An 18,508-nucleotide genomic window follows, 5' to 3' on the forward strand; every position below is an offset into this window, starting at 1 on the left:
CTTGAACCACAGACTGTAAACTGGTGGTCCAGGGTCAGGACAGGACACAGAGTCTGACCCTCCAGAATCCAGAATCATGCATTTGGTAATACACATTCAAGAACTGAGAGGTTTTATAGGAACATCGGGACTCTAGGTTGGAGAATAGGATCTGGTGACATCGGCAGCCCTCCTAGAACTGCTGAGAAGTGGCGCTCAGCTCACCTGACCTGTCTGGCCCCTGTTCCAAACCAAACATTCACTTCTTCCACTGACTGTCTTTTAACCTTGTATGGCCTCCTCCAAGATCAGATGCTCCACATTTCATTTAAGTAACACTTGAATTTTCTTTATTCAGCTGCCCCTTATTAAGACTGACCATATAATTTATCATGCAAATGAGGACATGTTTGAGAATGAATGTAGGTGCTGTTAATAATTATAACAGGAAGAAAGACATGAACTGTCCCAGGTACACTGGGCCCATTGAGGACCTTCTGTAAACAAACTGCTTGGTGATTGGTGGATGGAAGTTCTCATAGATCTGTTGATTCCTGACCTTGAGAGTCAAAGAAAGAACTATCATTGAGTGTGTGTTTTTTATAACTGTAATGACTAGCCAAGGGGAAAAAGTAGCAACTTTTTACTAGTCTGAAAGACATGACCACAAAGAATGTTTTAATTTAATTTTAAACTTTGTCTCACTAAGCAAGATACAGCAGATGTGCTAACAAGAAATATCAATAGTGACAGTGTTGTGAACTGTCTGTGTCCTCCCAAAATCCATATGTTGGTGATGGTATTAGGAGATGGAGTCTTTGGGAGGTGATGAGGTCATGATGGTGGAGCCATCATGAATGGGATTAGCGCCTTTCTAAGAAGAGACAGGAGAGCCTGTTTCTCTCTCTGCTCTCAGCCATGTGAGGACACAGCAAGAAGACAGCTGTCTGCAAACCAGGAAGAGGACCCTCACCAGACACCACACATGATGGCACCCTGATCTTGGACTCCTCAGCCTCCATAACTGTAAGAAAAAAATGTTTTTTTGTTTAAGTCACTCAGTCAACAGCATTTTGTTATAACAGCCTGAGCCAACTAAGACAGACAGCAGATGTTTATACATTATGCATTCTGTGCCAGGCGCTGTGATAGACACTTCATACATATCAACTCATCGTCAGACCCACACAACCCCATGAAGTAGGTAAACCATTATCTTCATTTTACAGATGAGGAAACCAGGGCACAGAGAGGTTAAGGTACTTGCCTAAGGTCACACAGTTAATGAACAGTAGAACCGGGTTCTGAACCCAAACAATTGGGCTCTTAAGTCTATACTAATAAGAAGTCCCTGCTTATTCCAAGGCTGTAAGGATCCAGCTTGCTCCCGTTGCCTTCCCCTCAAACAAGTACCATCGGTGGGAACTTCTGAGGTCAAGGTATGGTCCAGGGATGTCGCTGATAGTACCTACATCCTAAGGAGATCACCAGGATGCTGAGAAAACCGTATCTTTGGACCGAGAATGGAAGATTAGGCAGAGAGGAGACACTGAACAGGACAATGAGCCGCAGGTGCTACCACTTGTCCCCTATGCCCAACAAGTAGACCACTTTCCCTTTAAGAGCCTAGAGTTAAAAGTACTCAGTTTGATCAGCCCAAGGGACTATTGGGATAAATGGTTTTCCCCACTGCCCTTGATTCTGCAAGCTAACTTGAGGGCTATGAAGAATTAGTCTTGAGAAAGAGAATGAACATAACCATAATATTCTTTTGCCAGATTCCACAAACACCATTCTATTGTGCTAACAGCTTCTCACGGGGATGACAGCCATCTTGTAAAAGGACAAAGGATTTGGTTTAAAACAGACATGTCAACGTCTTACTGATGAAAACACCATCCGAGGTCTGGAGGACTCTAAGACAACCAAGACAACAGTTCCTGACCTCAGGAAGCTGAGAGCCTAATAAGGAAGCCACTCATGAACAACACATTATGAATAGTATTGTAAAGACACAGAAGACGTAGGTCACCCCCACTTTAAGCTACAAACTTCTGGAGGACGGACAGTACCTTCAGCACCTCTAGTTACTGCAGATTCCACATTCGTCCAGCAGACGTTCATTTGCTGGCACAGATGTTCAACAAACATTTCTGGAGATGAATTCCTGGAGGAGATGGGAAACTTGACAGGGTCTGGATGGAGGAACAGGAATAAGTAGACACTTGGAATCCGGATGCCTGAATTCGAATCCTGGATCAACCGCTAACTAGTTAAGAGAAATACTTTCCTTTATGGGCCTTAGTTTCCTCATCTAAAAAATGGGGATGATTTCATTTGCCTTATGAGGATGTGACAAGGATGTAACATGTAAGCACATAGCATAATGACCATCCCAGAATAAGCACCCAATCAGCGTCAGCTGTGGTTATACTCGATTGCCAGCAGTCACTATGGTAATTCCCTGTCTTGAATGTCAAAACGTACTGTTCCCACTGGAGAAACAGCCAGGCAGGTCCTAGGCGACCACTCCTTGGGGATCTAAAAGGAAACCTTAAAACTGTGTTCCCATTCCCATAGGTGAAAAGATAGGAAACAGAACTCTTTCCTCTTCGCTCAGTCATCTTTATCTGTTTAGCTTTTGCAAAACCACCAACATGTTCGCCTCACAGCAGATGCAATAAAGCAGTTCTCTCTTCTCTTGCTTATAACCATGGCAAGTAGCTTCCAAATACATGCAGGTTACGTATCCACATAGATTCCTATATTGTTCGAAAGGCAGGAAAGGGGGCTCAGCTGACAGCCTTCAGAAGCAACAAGGTAATAAAGTCAAAAGATGACCAGACCCTGACTCCGGGTACCGGCCTGACTTATGAGACAGAGAGACAGACATGACTTGCATTTGTTTGAGTTCCTACATGGTAAGGAGCTGAGGACTGATCCATAACTAATGATAAAAATGGAGAACATTACCCAGAGGTAATGCAGAACAGCAGCTGTCCAGGTGCTCAAGTCTTGTCACCCTCCTGTCCTCTCCTCCCTTCCACCCTCCCCCTTGAGCTGGGCCTGGATGCCTGCAGCGTCAGCAGGACATACTGGCCAGAATGGCTTTAACCCTTCTGGTCAGGCAAAGTAACCCTGTGGAAATGCTCTCTACCCAAATGGGGCAGGTCGGAAATCAACTAGGATGACACAGGGGCAACTTAGCAAGTCCCAGCAAGAGATGAAGTTGTCAGCAGCCATGGCCTGCCAGCTGGGGTCCCCCAAACAACAGACTGTCAGGCTGAGGGGTGAGTCAAGAGCCCTCGGCAGAAACACGACCAAACACCAGGTCAGAGTGGCACCCTGGTCAAACATGTTGGGGCCCATGGAGGCTACATGGAGATGAAGAGTACACCAGCCTAAGTCTATACAGCTGATCCCCTCGGAGTTTCTCCCAACATCCTGAGTAAAATGCTAGAAACAGCTGGAAACCAGAGTGATGCAGGATACTGTGAGGGCAACCAGTGGCCTGCCTGGTAATGTGGCCTTAGGCTCTCACCTGAAGAAGGTGAGGTAGGAAAACTAGAGAATGGCAGCCGCCATCAGTCATGCTTTGCATAGACAGGCTAACACCTCACCTTCCATTGTGGGGCCAAAGGAAAGGGGAAGAAATTTGGGTTAGGGGGTTAGAAAGAGAAGAGAATTAATGCCACAGGACTACCCATTCTGAAGTGGGGCAAAGGGCCATGGAGAGGGACAAGGGTGGGCAACAGAATCAAAGCCAATGAAAGAGCTGAAACGTTGCTCTCTCCTCCGAATCCTTGAGAAAGACAAGACACATTTCTTTAAAAACCCTTTGCAGAGGCCACAGGATTGCCTTTTTTGGGTACAGGCTTTGGGGTTGGCTGCCTAAGGTTTAAGTCCCACCTCTGCCAACATCTAAACTTCACCCATTAAGCAGGAAACTCACCATCTCCCTGCCAGGTGGCCATGAAAAGGAGGCAGGTGTGATCTTGCCCAGTTCAGGTGCTACGGATCTGGACACACAGTGGGAACTCTCTTCTTCCTAAGACTTTCAGATCTACTCTAAACGCTTCCTGAAGCAACCTCTACTATATGTGTGGACGGTGCAGTGAAGGAGGATATGAAAAAACCAAGGCACCACGTAGCATCAGAAGTGCCAGCAAGGAAGCATGTGTCAGAGCCAAAGTCTCAGGCTTGAGCCCTTTTACCTTGTCCCCCACCCCAAATTCTGTCTACCCCGATCCTGTACTACAGATGTTTGCCTAGAGCAGGGATCAGCACACTTTTTTCTGTAAAGGGTAAGATAGTAAATATTTTCCGTTTTGCAGGCCACATGGTCTGGGTCAGAGCTACTCAACTCTACTGTAGTAGCACAAAAGTAGCCAGACAAAATGTACATGAATGGACATGATTGTGTACCAATAAAACTTTATTTACCAAAGCAAGCTGTGGGCCAGATTTGGCCTCAGGACTGTAGTTTGCCAACCCCTAGTCCAGGGCTTTGGGGTTTATCAGGTTCACACACCAGCAAAACAGCTGAATTGGGATTGAGTGGGAAAGAACGCCATACGCTTTCCACGGCCCCACTGTGGCCTTCACAATCCCATTACTGCTAACTGGGTCAGAGTTCTCGTTGGACCCACCCATGCCCAATCACACCCTTACTGCCAGGGGTCTACCCCTGCCGCCCTAAATTCAATGTGCCCTTTTATGCCCATTTCCCCCACCTCCACCCTGCTAAGCATCTTGGACTGTTCCATCTCTCAGGAATCAAGTTCTCCTAAAACATGAGATACTTACAGATACAAAAGATTAATCCAAGTCATCACACCCAGAGGGGACCACATGCTGTAGAAGTTAAAGGCACAGGGATGGGCATCAGACCAGGGTTCACCTTCCCCTTTGCTACTTTCCTGCTGCATGAACATGGGCATGCAGGTAACCCCTGAGCATTTCCTTTGCCTATGGAAATTGTTTAGGGGCTTTGAAAATTAAGTAAGAGAGTTTATATAAAATATATAGCAAGGGCTGTTCAGAAATGGAATCATTAAAAAGTCAAATCCTGCATAATTCTCTTTCCTTCAGTATGCTTTACATTTACGACCAACTAGAACATCTTCTCCTTGAGGAAAGGCTATGACTTACTCTTTGGATTCTGCGGTTCCAGGCACCACGCAGAGAAAGCACCTAGTAGGTGCTCAGTGAATACATGTGCCTCTCACTCGGGAACAGACATGATGAACACAGGCTGTGATCCCCTGAAGTCGTGGAATCGCTTTCACATTCATTTAAGATCTCATTTGTGATACCAACCGGACTACAAAAACGCCTGGCTGGAGACATCTCAGTGTTTGCTCTCAATCCCCTTCACCTAACTGAGTGAAGGCTTTTGACGTAGAGGTTAATTATTCCTCTTTTCATTTCTTCAAGGAGAGAGTTCTCCCTTGAGACTGCTGGTCATTACTATTCTGTGTTGCACTGCTCTCCTGACATAAAGGATTTTTTAAAAAAGAGACAGAGGATTTCATGACCTGATTTAGGCTTGGGTACCTCCAAAAGCTTAGATATAAAGCCACAGGGGACAACACTCAGGGCACTTTAGAAATCCAATCTGCCTTCCCACAGTAACTCCAGAGAAGTAGAAAGGTGTGTGAAACTTCAGTCCAGGAAAACCCCGCAAGCCCTCCTCCTTATGTAGAAGTAGAGGCACTTAAGCTATTGTAGGTCAAATATTCCTCATATATACGCAGTGGGAGATTCTCAAACTTCTGGACAAACCAGAATCAAATTGTAGGTGGAGAGGGGTGTGATCAGTGCTTTGATCTTCTAGAACCACAGGCAGCTATGCTCTCTGCAAACAGAGATGCCTTGACCGGGCCCTGGAAGGATGCCTGCCCAATGTCCCCCACATCTCCTAGAAACACTAACAAACACTTGACACTAAAACAGTGCTGGCTAGGCACCAGGCACAGTTCTAAGGCTTCCCATGTATTAACATGTTGAATCTTTGCAATGACTCTATGAGGCAGCGCCTGCTATCCCCATTTTAAAAGATGAGGAAGCTGAGGTGCAGAGAAGCTAAGTAACTTGCCTGAGGTCACACAGCTTGTAACAGGTGAAGCTGGGACTCAAATCCAGGCAGTACATCTCAGAGCCCTCATCCACTTAGTCCATGAGCCTCCACCTTGTGCAAACACAGCCCATCCTTAAAAACTGCTCGAGTTTGTTTTCTCCATTGCACTAGGCTCCTCTAAGTTCACAGAATCTAAGGCCTGGATGGAACAGGCAGCCTCAAGTCCAGTTCTCTTGTTTTACAGCTAGAGACAGATTCCTAAGGGAAAGAGGTAGGGTCTTCAATTTCCAAGGTTATGCAAACACCACCTCAAGCCCCCAGACTCCTGAAGGCAGTGCTCTCTCCTCACCACCTTCCAGAGACTCACAGCCAAAATGCACAATTAACACTTTCATACCCAGGAAACCACTGGAGAAACACATGGCTCTTTTCCCAACGACAGGAATGAACTCTGAGAAAGTGGGGAAGCAGGCATCCTGTGTCTTGTGTGACTCCAACATAATCATAAGCACAGATCAAGTCTGTGGGCTCCACCACGGTGACCATCTGCACCCAGCCATTCCCCCAACCTGGTTTTCTTTGTGACCAAATGCACATCCTAGCAAGATGGCTGGCACAGGGTAAGGCTGCAGCCCATGCCAAGTTTTCCACTCCGCATAAAATGTGAGTTTTTTGGAAGAGCCAAGGCTAGTGAGGAATGCCCACAGCAGAGCAAAGGGCTGGGAGACGCTGATCGGGGTGGACCCTTTCATGAGCATCAAAGTTACTCCAATGGTGACTGGAGTGGCACAGCTTAACCCCCACTCTTAGCAGAGAGGCAAGATGACAGAGAGGCAACTACATAGTCTAGGATTGGCTGTTGCCCCCAAACGATGACCACATCCACCATGTCATCAGATCCCTCCTGACGCCCCTTCCCACATCCTCCGGGTAACCACAGAGAAAAGAGGTGGCGAGACCAAAAGGCGCCCTCACTTACCCAGCCCAGGCGGCACATTCAGTCCTGTGGCACATCCTAGAAACTTTAAAGTGAATGTGCTGGGCAAGCACGTCACTGGTTAGCTGAACCTCACGTTCCAAATCACATCGCGGCAGAGACGAGACAGACAGGCACACAGACACACAGGCCTCTGCCTCTGGGGACCCTGGAGCGCCCCACTTCCCACAGGACACACTTCCTACCTGCTTCCATAAGTTGGCACTGCTGACCGAAGACGTGGGAGAAGGTGACCGGGCCGGTGGCAGAACTGGATGTCGCCAGCGTAGATTCCATGGCTCTCCTGGGGTCTTTGGTGTTGGTCATGGAGCAGCGTCCAGACCCTTCGGAGTGTCTGAACGGGGGATGACGTCACTGGCCCAGGCACTGTAGGTCCGAGGCTACTTGTCGCTTCCAAGAAAATGTCCCCGCCCCCAAAGTTTATAAGGTTCTTCCTCTCACTCCAGGCCCTGCAGTTTTTCTCAAACACTAGTCAAGTGCAAGATGAAACCTTACACGGTTCCGCAGAGCTTGCACAGCTACAGGAGTTAGGTGCAAAAGCAAAATCTAAGTTTTCTCCCACAGGCGTTGTTTCCTCTTAGCCGGGGTCGGGGTGACTGGGTCACCTGGAGGGGGCCGAGTCCAGGGAGCCGCTCAGCCCGGTGGCCGCTGGGGAGAGCTCGGCCCCAGCCGCGTCCCAACGCCCGCTGCTGCAGGAAAAGCGCTGCCGGCTCCGCGGCGGCTCCTGCCGGGGGGGAGGACTAGAGCGAGGCTGCCTCAGGCTCCCCGGGGCGCTGGTCTCGCAGGCCCGCGGCTCCTGCGGCTCCGGCCCCGGTCTCTGTCCTCCGTGAGCCCAAGTGCCGCTGTCCGGGGTCCGCGCGCCCCTGGGCGGCCAGACGCAGGCGGGGAGCGCGCAGGAAGCGGACGCAGCGCGGGCACTCTGCAGCTCTAGACCACCGACGTGCCCGCGGTTCATCCTTCACTCCAGATGGACGCCTTTCCCTTCGGCGTCCCCCTCCTCGCCGGGCTCTGGGGAGGGGAGGGAGACGTGGTTAAAGAGCCTGCTCCGACCTACTGCAGCGGGCCTCCCCCCAGCCCACCCCGCCACCCCTTTTCTGGATGCAGAGGGAAGTGCTAACTCAGCCCAGCAGGCACCCGGCTGCTGTAACCTCTTCATGCTCACAGCCCAGGAAGTATCAGACACAGGAGAGGAGAATGCCAGCAATAAAATCCAAAGATCAAGAAGAGAAGGGATGGAAAATGCCCTACATCCCCCATGGCGCTCCGGTGACAAAGAGATGGTCTGGGTGCTTCATCTTTGCCAAACCAGACCTATTCTGTGCGTAGAACAACCAGTCCCCTGTTCCAACCCAAAAGGGCAGTTTCTCTGGAAAGGGAGGAAGGGAGAGATAAATGCCTTTCCCAGGGTTACAACAGCTGTTTCAGTGGGTGCTGTGCCTTTATTCTGCTATCCCATTTGCTGATCACAAAGCTGCCAACTTCAGAGAGAGACGCAGCAGCATCTCCGGCCACCATTTTGGGTACTTTCACTGGGGATCAGGCCGCAACCCTGGCAGGACCCTGGCAGCACCACCTCCTCCAGGAGAGAGAGAATGTGACAGCACAGCAGCAGCAAAGCACCCATGTCTGTTTCCCCAGGAGGACTCTGGTTGAAAAGCCATTTGTCTGCTCTGTATTTAAGACACAGAAGGTAAAGTTCCAATGGACTTGCAGGCCAGAAGGGCTCTCAAACAGGAGCCTTTTCCATCAGAGCTCTTTGCCACCAACGATGTACAGCTCAGTGATGTCAGAAGGTTACCCGGAATGGTTAAGGCAAGGCAGAGGAAGCCTTGAAATAAACAGTTAAATGAGCCTACTTTGTGTTTATGGTTTAGGGTAGCTTGAACCATTGAGGATCCCTTTTCTCACACAGAAGAGGTTCTTCTCCAGGTCATGAAATCAGAAGACATCAGAGCCCATGCTCTCTGACAACTGAGGTCTAAGACAACCAAGGGCTAAGGTCAGAAGAAGACCAGAAACCACACACAGGATGGGAAATGGATCAGCTTCCCAAGTCTGGCAGCTATGTAAGTTTCAGCGCAGCCCAGCAATGCCACCACTAGAAAAATATCCAAGCTGAGTTGTGGGGAGGGGAGGGGTGGGGTGACCGGGAAGAGCACAGACGACTTTTAGGGCAGTGAAAATTCTCTGTATCATACCATAGTGGTGCATGCATGTCATTTCACATTTGTCCAAACCCACAGAACGTACACCACCAAGAGTGAACCCTAATGTAGACTATAAACTTTGGGTGATAATGATTTGTCAGTGTAGGTTCATCAGCTGTAACACATGTACCATTCTGGTGGGGGATGTTGATTATGGGAGGAGGCTGTGCACGTGTGGCGGGAAGGGATATATGGGAAGTCTCTGTATGTTCCTCTTATTGTTGCTGTGAACCTAGAACTGCTCTAAAAAAAACAAAAACAAAAACAAAAAAAACCCCTGTCTTTAAAAAAAGAATCCAAGGTAAAACTTTATACACTTAATTCAACCTGCAGATGCCTCTTGTTTGGAAAACCATGTTTTTGCCCTCCCTTCTCTGTACGCCTACTCCATTCCTTCTCGCTGCTACATGGCATTTCGTATATTAAATCTACACACTTCCTCTGTCTGCTCCCTAAGTACCAGGCACCTGAGTTGCCTCCTAAGCCCTGCTACTGTAAACCACACAGCAATGATGCCACCTAATGGTTAGTGGCAATAGATCATCCAAGTCAGGACACTTTGAGAGTACATGAATGGAACTACCATTGGTATTTACACCAGAGTAAGTGGCATAAACTGGGAGGGATGGATCTGTGTAAGAACTTCCCTGGCTTACATACCCACGAATGGACTTACTCAAAGATGCATGCAAATTTGATTTCATTCAATGCTGCCAAATCCTACTTCAGAATGGCTCTGCCGGTTTACACTCTTTATAGATTCCCACTTCCCTACATCTTTGCCCATAACTGTTGTTGGCAAGAATTAGGAAGATGGGTGATCTAACGGGTATAAAGTTATAGTTCATTGGTTTGATTTGATGCCCTTAATTATTAGTAAGTTGATCACTTTATGAAAAGATTATTAACCAATGAGGTTTCCTCTTCAGGAAATTGCCTATTCATAGCCTTTGCCCATTTTTCTAGTTGTTTTTCTATTTCTGACTTTCTTATTGATTTGCACAACAGGTTCCTTCACTTTGCAAGGTATCTATTTAGACCTTGCCCATATCTTCTCCCAATCAGTCATCAACTGATAACTTTGCTCATGGTGTCTTTTCTTGACAAGAAATACTTCATTTTAATGTGGTCGAATCCATTGCTCTTCTGACTTATCATCTGTTTTGAGGGTCTTGCTTAAAATATCCTTCCTTACTCCTTGGCTATGAAGTCAGCCTCATTCATAGTTTTACCTTTTGCATTTAGTCCTTGTCTATCTAGGGCCTACTTTTATATTTAGTATAAGGTAGGGTCCAGCTTTCTTTGTTTTCAAGATTGTGAATCAGTTCCCAAAAACATATTTTCCCACCCCATCCTTTCCCTGCTGTGGCACCACTATCATTATCCATCAAATGTCCATACACATGAGTCTATTCTTGAGCTCTCTCCTGTTCTATTTATCCCCCCATACTATGCTGTCAATGTTAACATATTAGAGTTACCAGCCAACATTTTACGGAGTCTGGATTTCAAATGTTTCAAGACAGGCTTCCCTGGTGGCGCAGTGGTTGAGAGTCCACCTGCTGATGCAGGGGACACGGGTTCATGCCCCGGTCCAAGAGGATCCCACATGCCGTGGAGCAGCTGGGCCCGTGAGCCATGGCTGCTGAGCCTGCGCGTCGGGAGCCTGTGCTCCGCAACGGGAGAGGCCACACAGTAAGAGGCCCACGTACCACCAAAAAAAAAAAAACAAAAACAAATGTTTCAAGACAAGTCAGATTTGATGGTATTGTGCCTGTACGTCTCATGCTGGCAATCAGCTGGAGCAGCCGATCCCCCTTTATATGGGATATACGCCTTCCTGCTGCATAAGCCTGGCTTGCATTCATTGACAGTATAAGTCTATTCCTCATAGAGATGTGTTCAGGTATCAAAAACATCTCCAAAGATAAAAGGCAAAAGAAAGCCACACTAGAAAAGACATTAACTGACTTACAGGATTTTTGTTACCTCTGTGCCAATAAAGATGATTTATTCAATATCTCTTTGATATCTGATGGTATGCTAGCCACAAGTAGATGGAATAGGAGTGGGGCATGGAGAGTGGTGGAGGGGAGGGATGAGGAGACAGTGTGAGAAGCAACACAGAATATCCATGTATGTGATAAACACAAAGAATAATTAACCAAACAACTGGGAACACATACCACATTGCGAATTATGGATCATGAAAGGTCTTGCCATTACGTATAGGTGAGGGCTAGCACTTTCTGGGGGACCTTTATGGGAGAGAGTATTAGAGCAGGGATCTAAGGAGAGAAGTGCCATTTACAGCAGGAAAAGGAAAAGAATTGGGTTGGGGGAGGGGAGTTTGGCACATACAAGTCATTTAGGCAAGACTATTTTATCTTATTTTATTTTATTTTATTTTATTTTTTGCCAAGACTATTTTAAATGCCATGTTATATTGGAAAGGTTTTAAAGTCCACTTAGGGCTCATTAGATTAGGAAAGGTATAAATTTACTCCACTTCAAATCAATGGGCCTATCTATATTTTTAAGATTTCCCCTGGTACCTTTTCAATTCTACACACTAAATTGTCCTCCCCCAGAGACTCCCCAACTTTGTTCAGACTCATACTCCCAGAGGAGTTAAGAGCCAATTCTCTGACAGATCAGACTCACCCCATCAGCTGTGATCACCCACAGCTCCCAACAGGTACAGAGTACCACATCAACCATTATAGAAAGGGAGGGGCACAGTGAAGGGCAATTTAGGAAAATGTGACACTGAGCTCAGAGCTACTTGTTTTATGATGCTTCTTGTCTCGTAGCAAAATACCACTAAGTAGAAGCTGCTACGTGCCATGAGACGTACTATGAGCTCCACAGACATTCTCATTTAATAACAGATACCAGCATGTCCCCATCCCAGTGGAGGAAACGTGGTCTTAGGGAAATTCAAGTGCTTTGCCCAAGATTACACATCCAGAAAAAATACAGCCATTAATAGGTAATCTACATGATGAATAATTCTACTGATTCTCTGCTTTGTAACTAACTACTACCTATTTCATTGAAAAGTTGTGCTGTTAGCTCATATTCCCGAAAGCTTCCATGTTGACTCAAGTTCCCAGCAAGTCACAATAAGTATCTTCCACTTTTCAAAGTTTTTAAACTGTTTCATTGGAATATAATCCACATGCCATGTAATTCACCCATCTAAAATGTTCAATTCATTGGCTTTAGCATATGCACAAATATGTACAACCATCAACACAGTCAAGATTAGAACATTTTCCTCACCTCAAAAAACCCCAGAAACTTTAGCTATTACTCCCTACACACCTCTTCCCCCCTCAACCTAAGCCTCCACTAATCTTTCTTTCCATCTCTATAAATTTTCCTATTCTGGACATAGGAATGGAATCGGAATATGCAGACTTTTGCATCTAGCTTCTTTCACTTAACATATTGTTTCTAAGGCTTGTCCAACTTCTAACAAGTATCAGTACTTCATTCCTTTTTATGGCTGAATAATATTCCATTGTATGGATATACCACATTTATTTAACCCTTCATCCACTGAATTACATTTGAGTTGTTTCTACATCTTGGCTTTACGAAAATGCTGCTATAAACATTGTGTACAATTTTTTATATGGGCACTTGCTTTCATTCCTCTTGGATATATATCTAAGAGCAGAATTGCTGAGTCATATGATAACTCATGTTTAATCATTTGAGGAATTACCAGACTGTTTTCCAAAGTGGCTAGGTGGCTACACCATTTTACATTCCCACCAACAGTGTATGAGGGTTCTCAGTTTCTTCACAAAACCTGTTATACAATCATGTTTTGATGCAGTACTAGGTACTAAGTTATCCTCGTAACCTTAATGGTGGCAAAGGTTAAAAAAGTAATTGGCTCAAAAGGGACTTAATTAAATTTCTAAACAGACTCATTCAGAAGGATAATCCTTTCTTTTGCTACAGAAGCCACTGATGAGTAAATCCAGGCCAGAAAGAGATAATATTTTCCCTTTATTCTGTCACAACAGAACTTGTAGAAGTAAATAATGTTTCTCTGGAGCAATACCATCATCACCATCAACCCTAGGTCTTATATTATTTCTATAATTCCATATATACTTTCAAGGACTGAATCAAAAACAACCAGGTATCTATTTTCCTTCCTCCCTTTCTGAATAATTCCATTCAATCCAAAAGATAGGACAAAGGACTTCCCTGGTGGCACAGTGGATAAGATTCTGTGCTCCCAACACAGGGGGCCCGGGTTTGATCCCTGGTCAGGAAACTAGATCCCACATGCATGCTGCAACTAAGAGTTTGCATGCCACAACTAAGGAGCCCGCCTGCCACAACAAAGGAACCAGCAAGCCACAACTAAGGAGCCCTGGAGCTGTAACTAAGGAGCCCTGGAGCCACAACAAAGACCCGGTGCAACCAAATAAATAAATTCTTTCAAAAGATAGGACAAGACAGAGAGAAAGAAATCCATGCCAAGGTGTGAGTGGTGGAACTCAGTGCTGAGTCAGAACCCAAGCAAGATGAGGGGGCATTTGTAAGGTAAGGAGAGACAGCAGAAGGGACAGAGGCCAAGTGAGGTAAGGAAGGCATCCACACACAGAGCAGCAGTAGCAACAAAAGATTGGAAAAAGGGGGGGGGCGGAGGGGGGGAGGAGAGAGATTGAGCAAATAAGTAAACATATTTAAGATAATGGGAGTCAGATTTCTCACTGTTAGAGAAGAGAGAAAAGCTAGAATCAAATTTACGGTGTTAAATAGGAATTGTAAGTATTGGTGTGAACTCATGATTACAGATATATGTTTTTTATATATATACGTATAAACAGAAGTTACTCTGGATTTAGATGTGTATATGTATGTAGTATGTCAGTTTATACATGCTATATTTCCTAATTCTCTCCACTGGGAGGGCCTGGGAGCAGTGACACTCCATAGAAACCAAGATCTAGGCTCTAAATATCATTCTTCCCTAAAAGGAACCGGAGCTGGTTGATTCCAGGGCTGGGGCAAGGAAAACACAGGAAGAGTCTGACATCCTGCTCAGCCAGAAAGTAAGGAAATACTCCAGGACGGATGGAGACATTCCATAAAGAAACAGAAGTCAGCTTAAAGGGGCGTCCACTGTCCAAATCAAGGATAATTTGAGCATAAAGATTGTTCATAATGAATTTAACCCCAATGAACAGAAACCTATCAGTCCTATGGATAAATGGATGGATGGATAAATAAATACACACATACATGTATACATACATAAATACATGTATACAGAGATAGTTAAGAGAGAAAGCTCTTCTTTACAGCAAAATACCGACCAATAAACGTATTCAAAATTATGTAATTGGAAAAGTGTCATTTGATAGCCATTCCTAGTTATATCCAGGCAAGTAACATCAAAGACTGCTAAAATTAATGGATGAAAAACAGTAGACTTATAGTCTCAAACTATGTCCCCACAACATATTTATTAATTGCAAAGAGAAAAGAGGAGAGACCTTACATTGGGGAAAACTTGATTAAGACACCATCTTAATCAAGTGACCAAAGTTCACATCATTAGTAATAGGATAAATCAAAATCATGTACCATCAAATAGGATGCAACAGACAAACTCAGCATCGCTTCTACAATAACATCAACAAAGATGCATTATGTGAATCTAAACATGAGGAAATTAGATAAACCCAAATTGAGGAACATTCTACAAAATAACTGTCCTGTAATTTTCAAAAGCAGCAAGGTCACAGAAGTTAAGGAAAACCTGATGAACTATTCCAGATCAAAAGCAACTAAAGAGACAGGGCAACCAAATGCAACCTGTGATCCTGAATTGTTCTAATAAAACTTGAGTGCAGTCTATGGATTATACGGTAATGATGGATCGATGTTAATTCCTTGAGTGTGATGGTTATACTGTGGTTCGATGGAGAATGTCCTTGATGTGTAGGAAGTGCACCCTAAAATACCTGGGAGTGATGAAGCATCGTGTCTGCAACATACTCCCAAATGGTGTGTGAGGGAAAAGTTCTTTGTACTATTCTTGCAATTTTTCTGTAGGTTTGAGAAAAATAACGAAACATAACAAAGAAAACACGATGATAAAGCACAGGAAAGAGATAATAGAGAACCACAGGTATTTCACATAACTCCAGTATTAGATACAGATCATAACAAGTTTGCTTAATACGGACAGAAATGGGGCAAGGTGAAGAATTTTGGCAAAGAAATGGAAACCATAAAAAGGTACCTGGGGCTTCCCTGGTGGCGCAGTGGTTGAGAGTCCGCCCGCCGATGCAGGGGACACAGGTTCGTGCCTCGGTCTGGGAGGATCCCATGTGCTGCGGAGCAGCTGGGTCTGTGAGCCATGGCCGCTGGGCTCGCGCGTCCAGAGCCTGTGCTCCGCAACGGGAGGGGCCACAGCAGTGGGGGGCCCGCGTACCGCAAAAAAAAAAAAAAGGTACCAAATTGAAAAAAGAAGTAACCAAATTGATATTAGAAACAGGTAGAAAGAATCAGTGAGCTGAAGAAACAGAAGAAAGTCAGAATGCCATATAGGGGAAACAAAAGGATGGGAAAGATAGAGGAAAGAATGAGACACGGGGATTCAGTTGTTTAAAGGTCTAACATGGGCTTAACTGTCATCCCAGAAAGAGAGAAAAGAGGAAATGGGATAGAATTGCTATCAGAAGAGATCATTGATAATATCTGAAAAAACTGACTAAATTAAAATTTAAAAAGCTCAATGAACCCTGAGCAGGATAAATAAAAAGAAAACCATACGTAGGCATGTCACAGGAATGCACTGAAAACCAGTAACAGAGAAAGTCTTAAAAGCAGCTGGAAGTGGGGGTAAGGAGAGAATAGATAACCTTCAAAGGTGTGGCAGAGGATAGCATCTGCCTTCAACACAAACTAGAGAAGCCAGGAGCTAATGGCACGGTACCTCCAAAGTGCCAAAAGAAAATAATGGCCACATGGAATTCTACACCCATGGAAAATATCCTTCAAGAATGAAGGTGACATAAAGACACCTTCAGACTAAAGAAATCTAGGAAAATTTATCACCAGCAGACCTAGTCAAAAAAAAAAAAATACTAAAGGAAATTCCTTCAGGAAAAGGAAAAGTAAGGCAGGAACAAAGAGCAGTGAAAAGGTTAATTGTAGCTAAATCTAAATTACATACAAATTAATAGTAACGTGTAATATTAATATACTATCATACAAATTTATCATTATTAATGATTAATAATTTATTGAATATTAATATAGAAAAATGCACTATAGGGTTTACAGTATACACTGAAATAAAATACAGAGCAAAACTAGCTTAGAAATTGAGACAGGGTAAATGGAATTAGAAAGTTCTAAGATTCTTGCATTGTCCAGGAAAAAATAGGACTTATTTTCCATTAAAACTTGATAAGTCAAGAATATATGTTGTGATCTCTAGTGTAACCACTGAAAGTATGTATAGTAAAAGAACAGACAATCAGACTAACAGAGGGAGAAAATGAACATAAAAGTAATCAACCCAAAAGATATCAGGAAAAAAAGGAACTAAAAAGAAGACTGGTGTATCTCTGTTACTCTCAGACCAAACAGGCTTAAAGAACAAAAAAGCAGTTCTAACAACCAAAAATATCTTTCATAATAATAAAATAAGCAATTCAATACGCCGCAAAACATAAGGCAAAAAACTGATGAACTGTAAGGAAAAATTTTAAAACCCACAATGAGTGAAAAATAGAAAAACTGAATAAAAAGCAGAAAATACAGAAAAATTGAGCATAATTAACATATTTCCCAATGGACTTATATAGATCATTATGCCCAACAACTGCCAAATATATATTCTTTTAAAAAAAAATACGTTAACATCACAAAAATTGTCCCTATGCCAGACTTTATTTCAATTCTCAAAAAATTGTCAAAGGAGGGCTTCCCTGGTGGCGCAGTGGTTGAGAGTCCGCCTGCCGATGCAGAGGACGCGGGTTCGTGCCCCGGTCCGGGAAGATCCCACATGCCGCAGAGCGGCTGGGCCTGTGAGCCATGGCCGCTGAGCCTGCGTGTACGGAGCCTGTGCTCCACAACGGGAGAGGCTACAACGGTGAGAGGCCCGCGTACTGCAAAAAAAAAAAAAAAGAAAGAAAAAAAAAATTGTCAAAGGAATAAAAAGAAACTTCCTTTACCTGATAAAGAGTATTAAAAAGCCTATAGAGGGGGATGAATAGTCAGAGCACAGAGGGTTTCCAGGGCAATGAAAATACTCTGTAAGACACTACAATTGTGAATATATGTCATTATAAAGTTGTCCAAATCCATAGAATGTACAACACCAAGAGTGAACCTTAATGTAAACTATGGACTCTGGGTGATAATGATGTGTCAGCGTAGGTTCATCAGTTGTAACACATGTAAATGTACGGCTTTGGTGCAGGATGTTGATAATGGAGAGACTCTACATGTAGGGGTCAGAGGGCACAACGGAAATCTCTGTAACTTCCTCTCGATTTTTCTGTGAACCTAAAACTGCTCTAAAATATAGTCTATTTTTTAAAAAATCTAACCAGTCTCCTCACAGCCAGGATATGGACAGAAATAGCCAAATAAAAAAAAAGGGCACAAATTCAACTCAATAAAAAAAGCCCATAGAAAACATTATTCATAATGGTAAAATACTGGTGACCAGGAATGAGGTAAGAATGGCTACTATCATCAATTCTATTCAACATTACACTGGAAGTAAAAAAAAGAGATTTGAGGTTTGAAATAGAAAAATAAAATTGTCCCTATTTGCACATGACATGATAGTTGTAGAAAATCCAAAAACAAGTCTACAGAAAAATTACTAGAATAAATTCAGCAAGGTTGTTAGATTTAAGGTATATATAAAAGAATAAATTATGTTTCTATATATGAAATAAAGCAAATTTTTTAAATATAATAGCACTGAAACATATCAAATAACTAGGAATAAAATATAATGAAAAACACTCAAGACAACTCTACAGAAAATTATAAACAATGGAGAGAAAGTAAAGAAACCTAGCAAATGAAGAAATGCATCCAACTGAGCCATGGATTTAATGATTTGATGTCATAAAAGCTTCAGTTCTCCCCAAAATGATCTACAGATTTAATCTGATTAAAATGTGAACAGATTCTGTGAAAACTGACAAAATGACTCCAAGATTTAATTGGAATGGAAAAGGGACA

The 18,508-nt window shown here is 43.9% G+C and overlaps 2 protein-coding genes across 2 annotated transcripts in view; both read right to left on the reverse strand.

Moving 5' to 3' along the window:
- KAZN (kazrin, periplakin interacting protein) overlaps nucleotides 1–7,565 on the reverse strand; it is a 1,100,080-nt gene extending 1,092,515 nt beyond the window's left edge. Inside the window, exon 1 of the mRNA XM_024749822.1 lies at nucleotides 7,241–7,565. Coding sequence (XP_024605590.1) covers nucleotides 7,241–7,361 — 121 coding nt within the window. The 5' untranslated portion in view covers nucleotides 7,362–7,565. The remainder of the gene's footprint in view (nucleotides 1–7,240) is intronic.
- Nucleotides 7,566–7,614: 49 nt separating this feature from the next.
- The window catches only part of PRDM2 (PR/SET domain 2), a 148,205-nt gene continuing 137,311 nt past the window's right edge, over nucleotides 7,615–18,508 (reverse strand). The window contains exon 2 of the mRNA XM_024749818.1: nucleotides 7,615–8,063. Coding sequence (XP_024605586.1) covers nucleotides 7,796–8,063 — 268 coding nt within the window. The 3' untranslated portion in view covers nucleotides 7,615–7,795. The remainder of the gene's footprint in view (nucleotides 8,064–18,508) is intronic.

This window comes from Neophocaena asiaeorientalis, unplaced genomic scaffold (assembly GCF_003031525.2).
Source record: "Neophocaena asiaeorientalis asiaeorientalis breed wild unplaced genomic scaffold, Neophocaena_asiaeorientalis_V1.1 scaffold275, whole genome shotgun sequence".
Classification (NCBI taxonomy): Eukaryota; Metazoa; Chordata; class Mammalia; order Artiodactyla; family Phocoenidae; genus Neophocaena; species Neophocaena asiaeorientalis.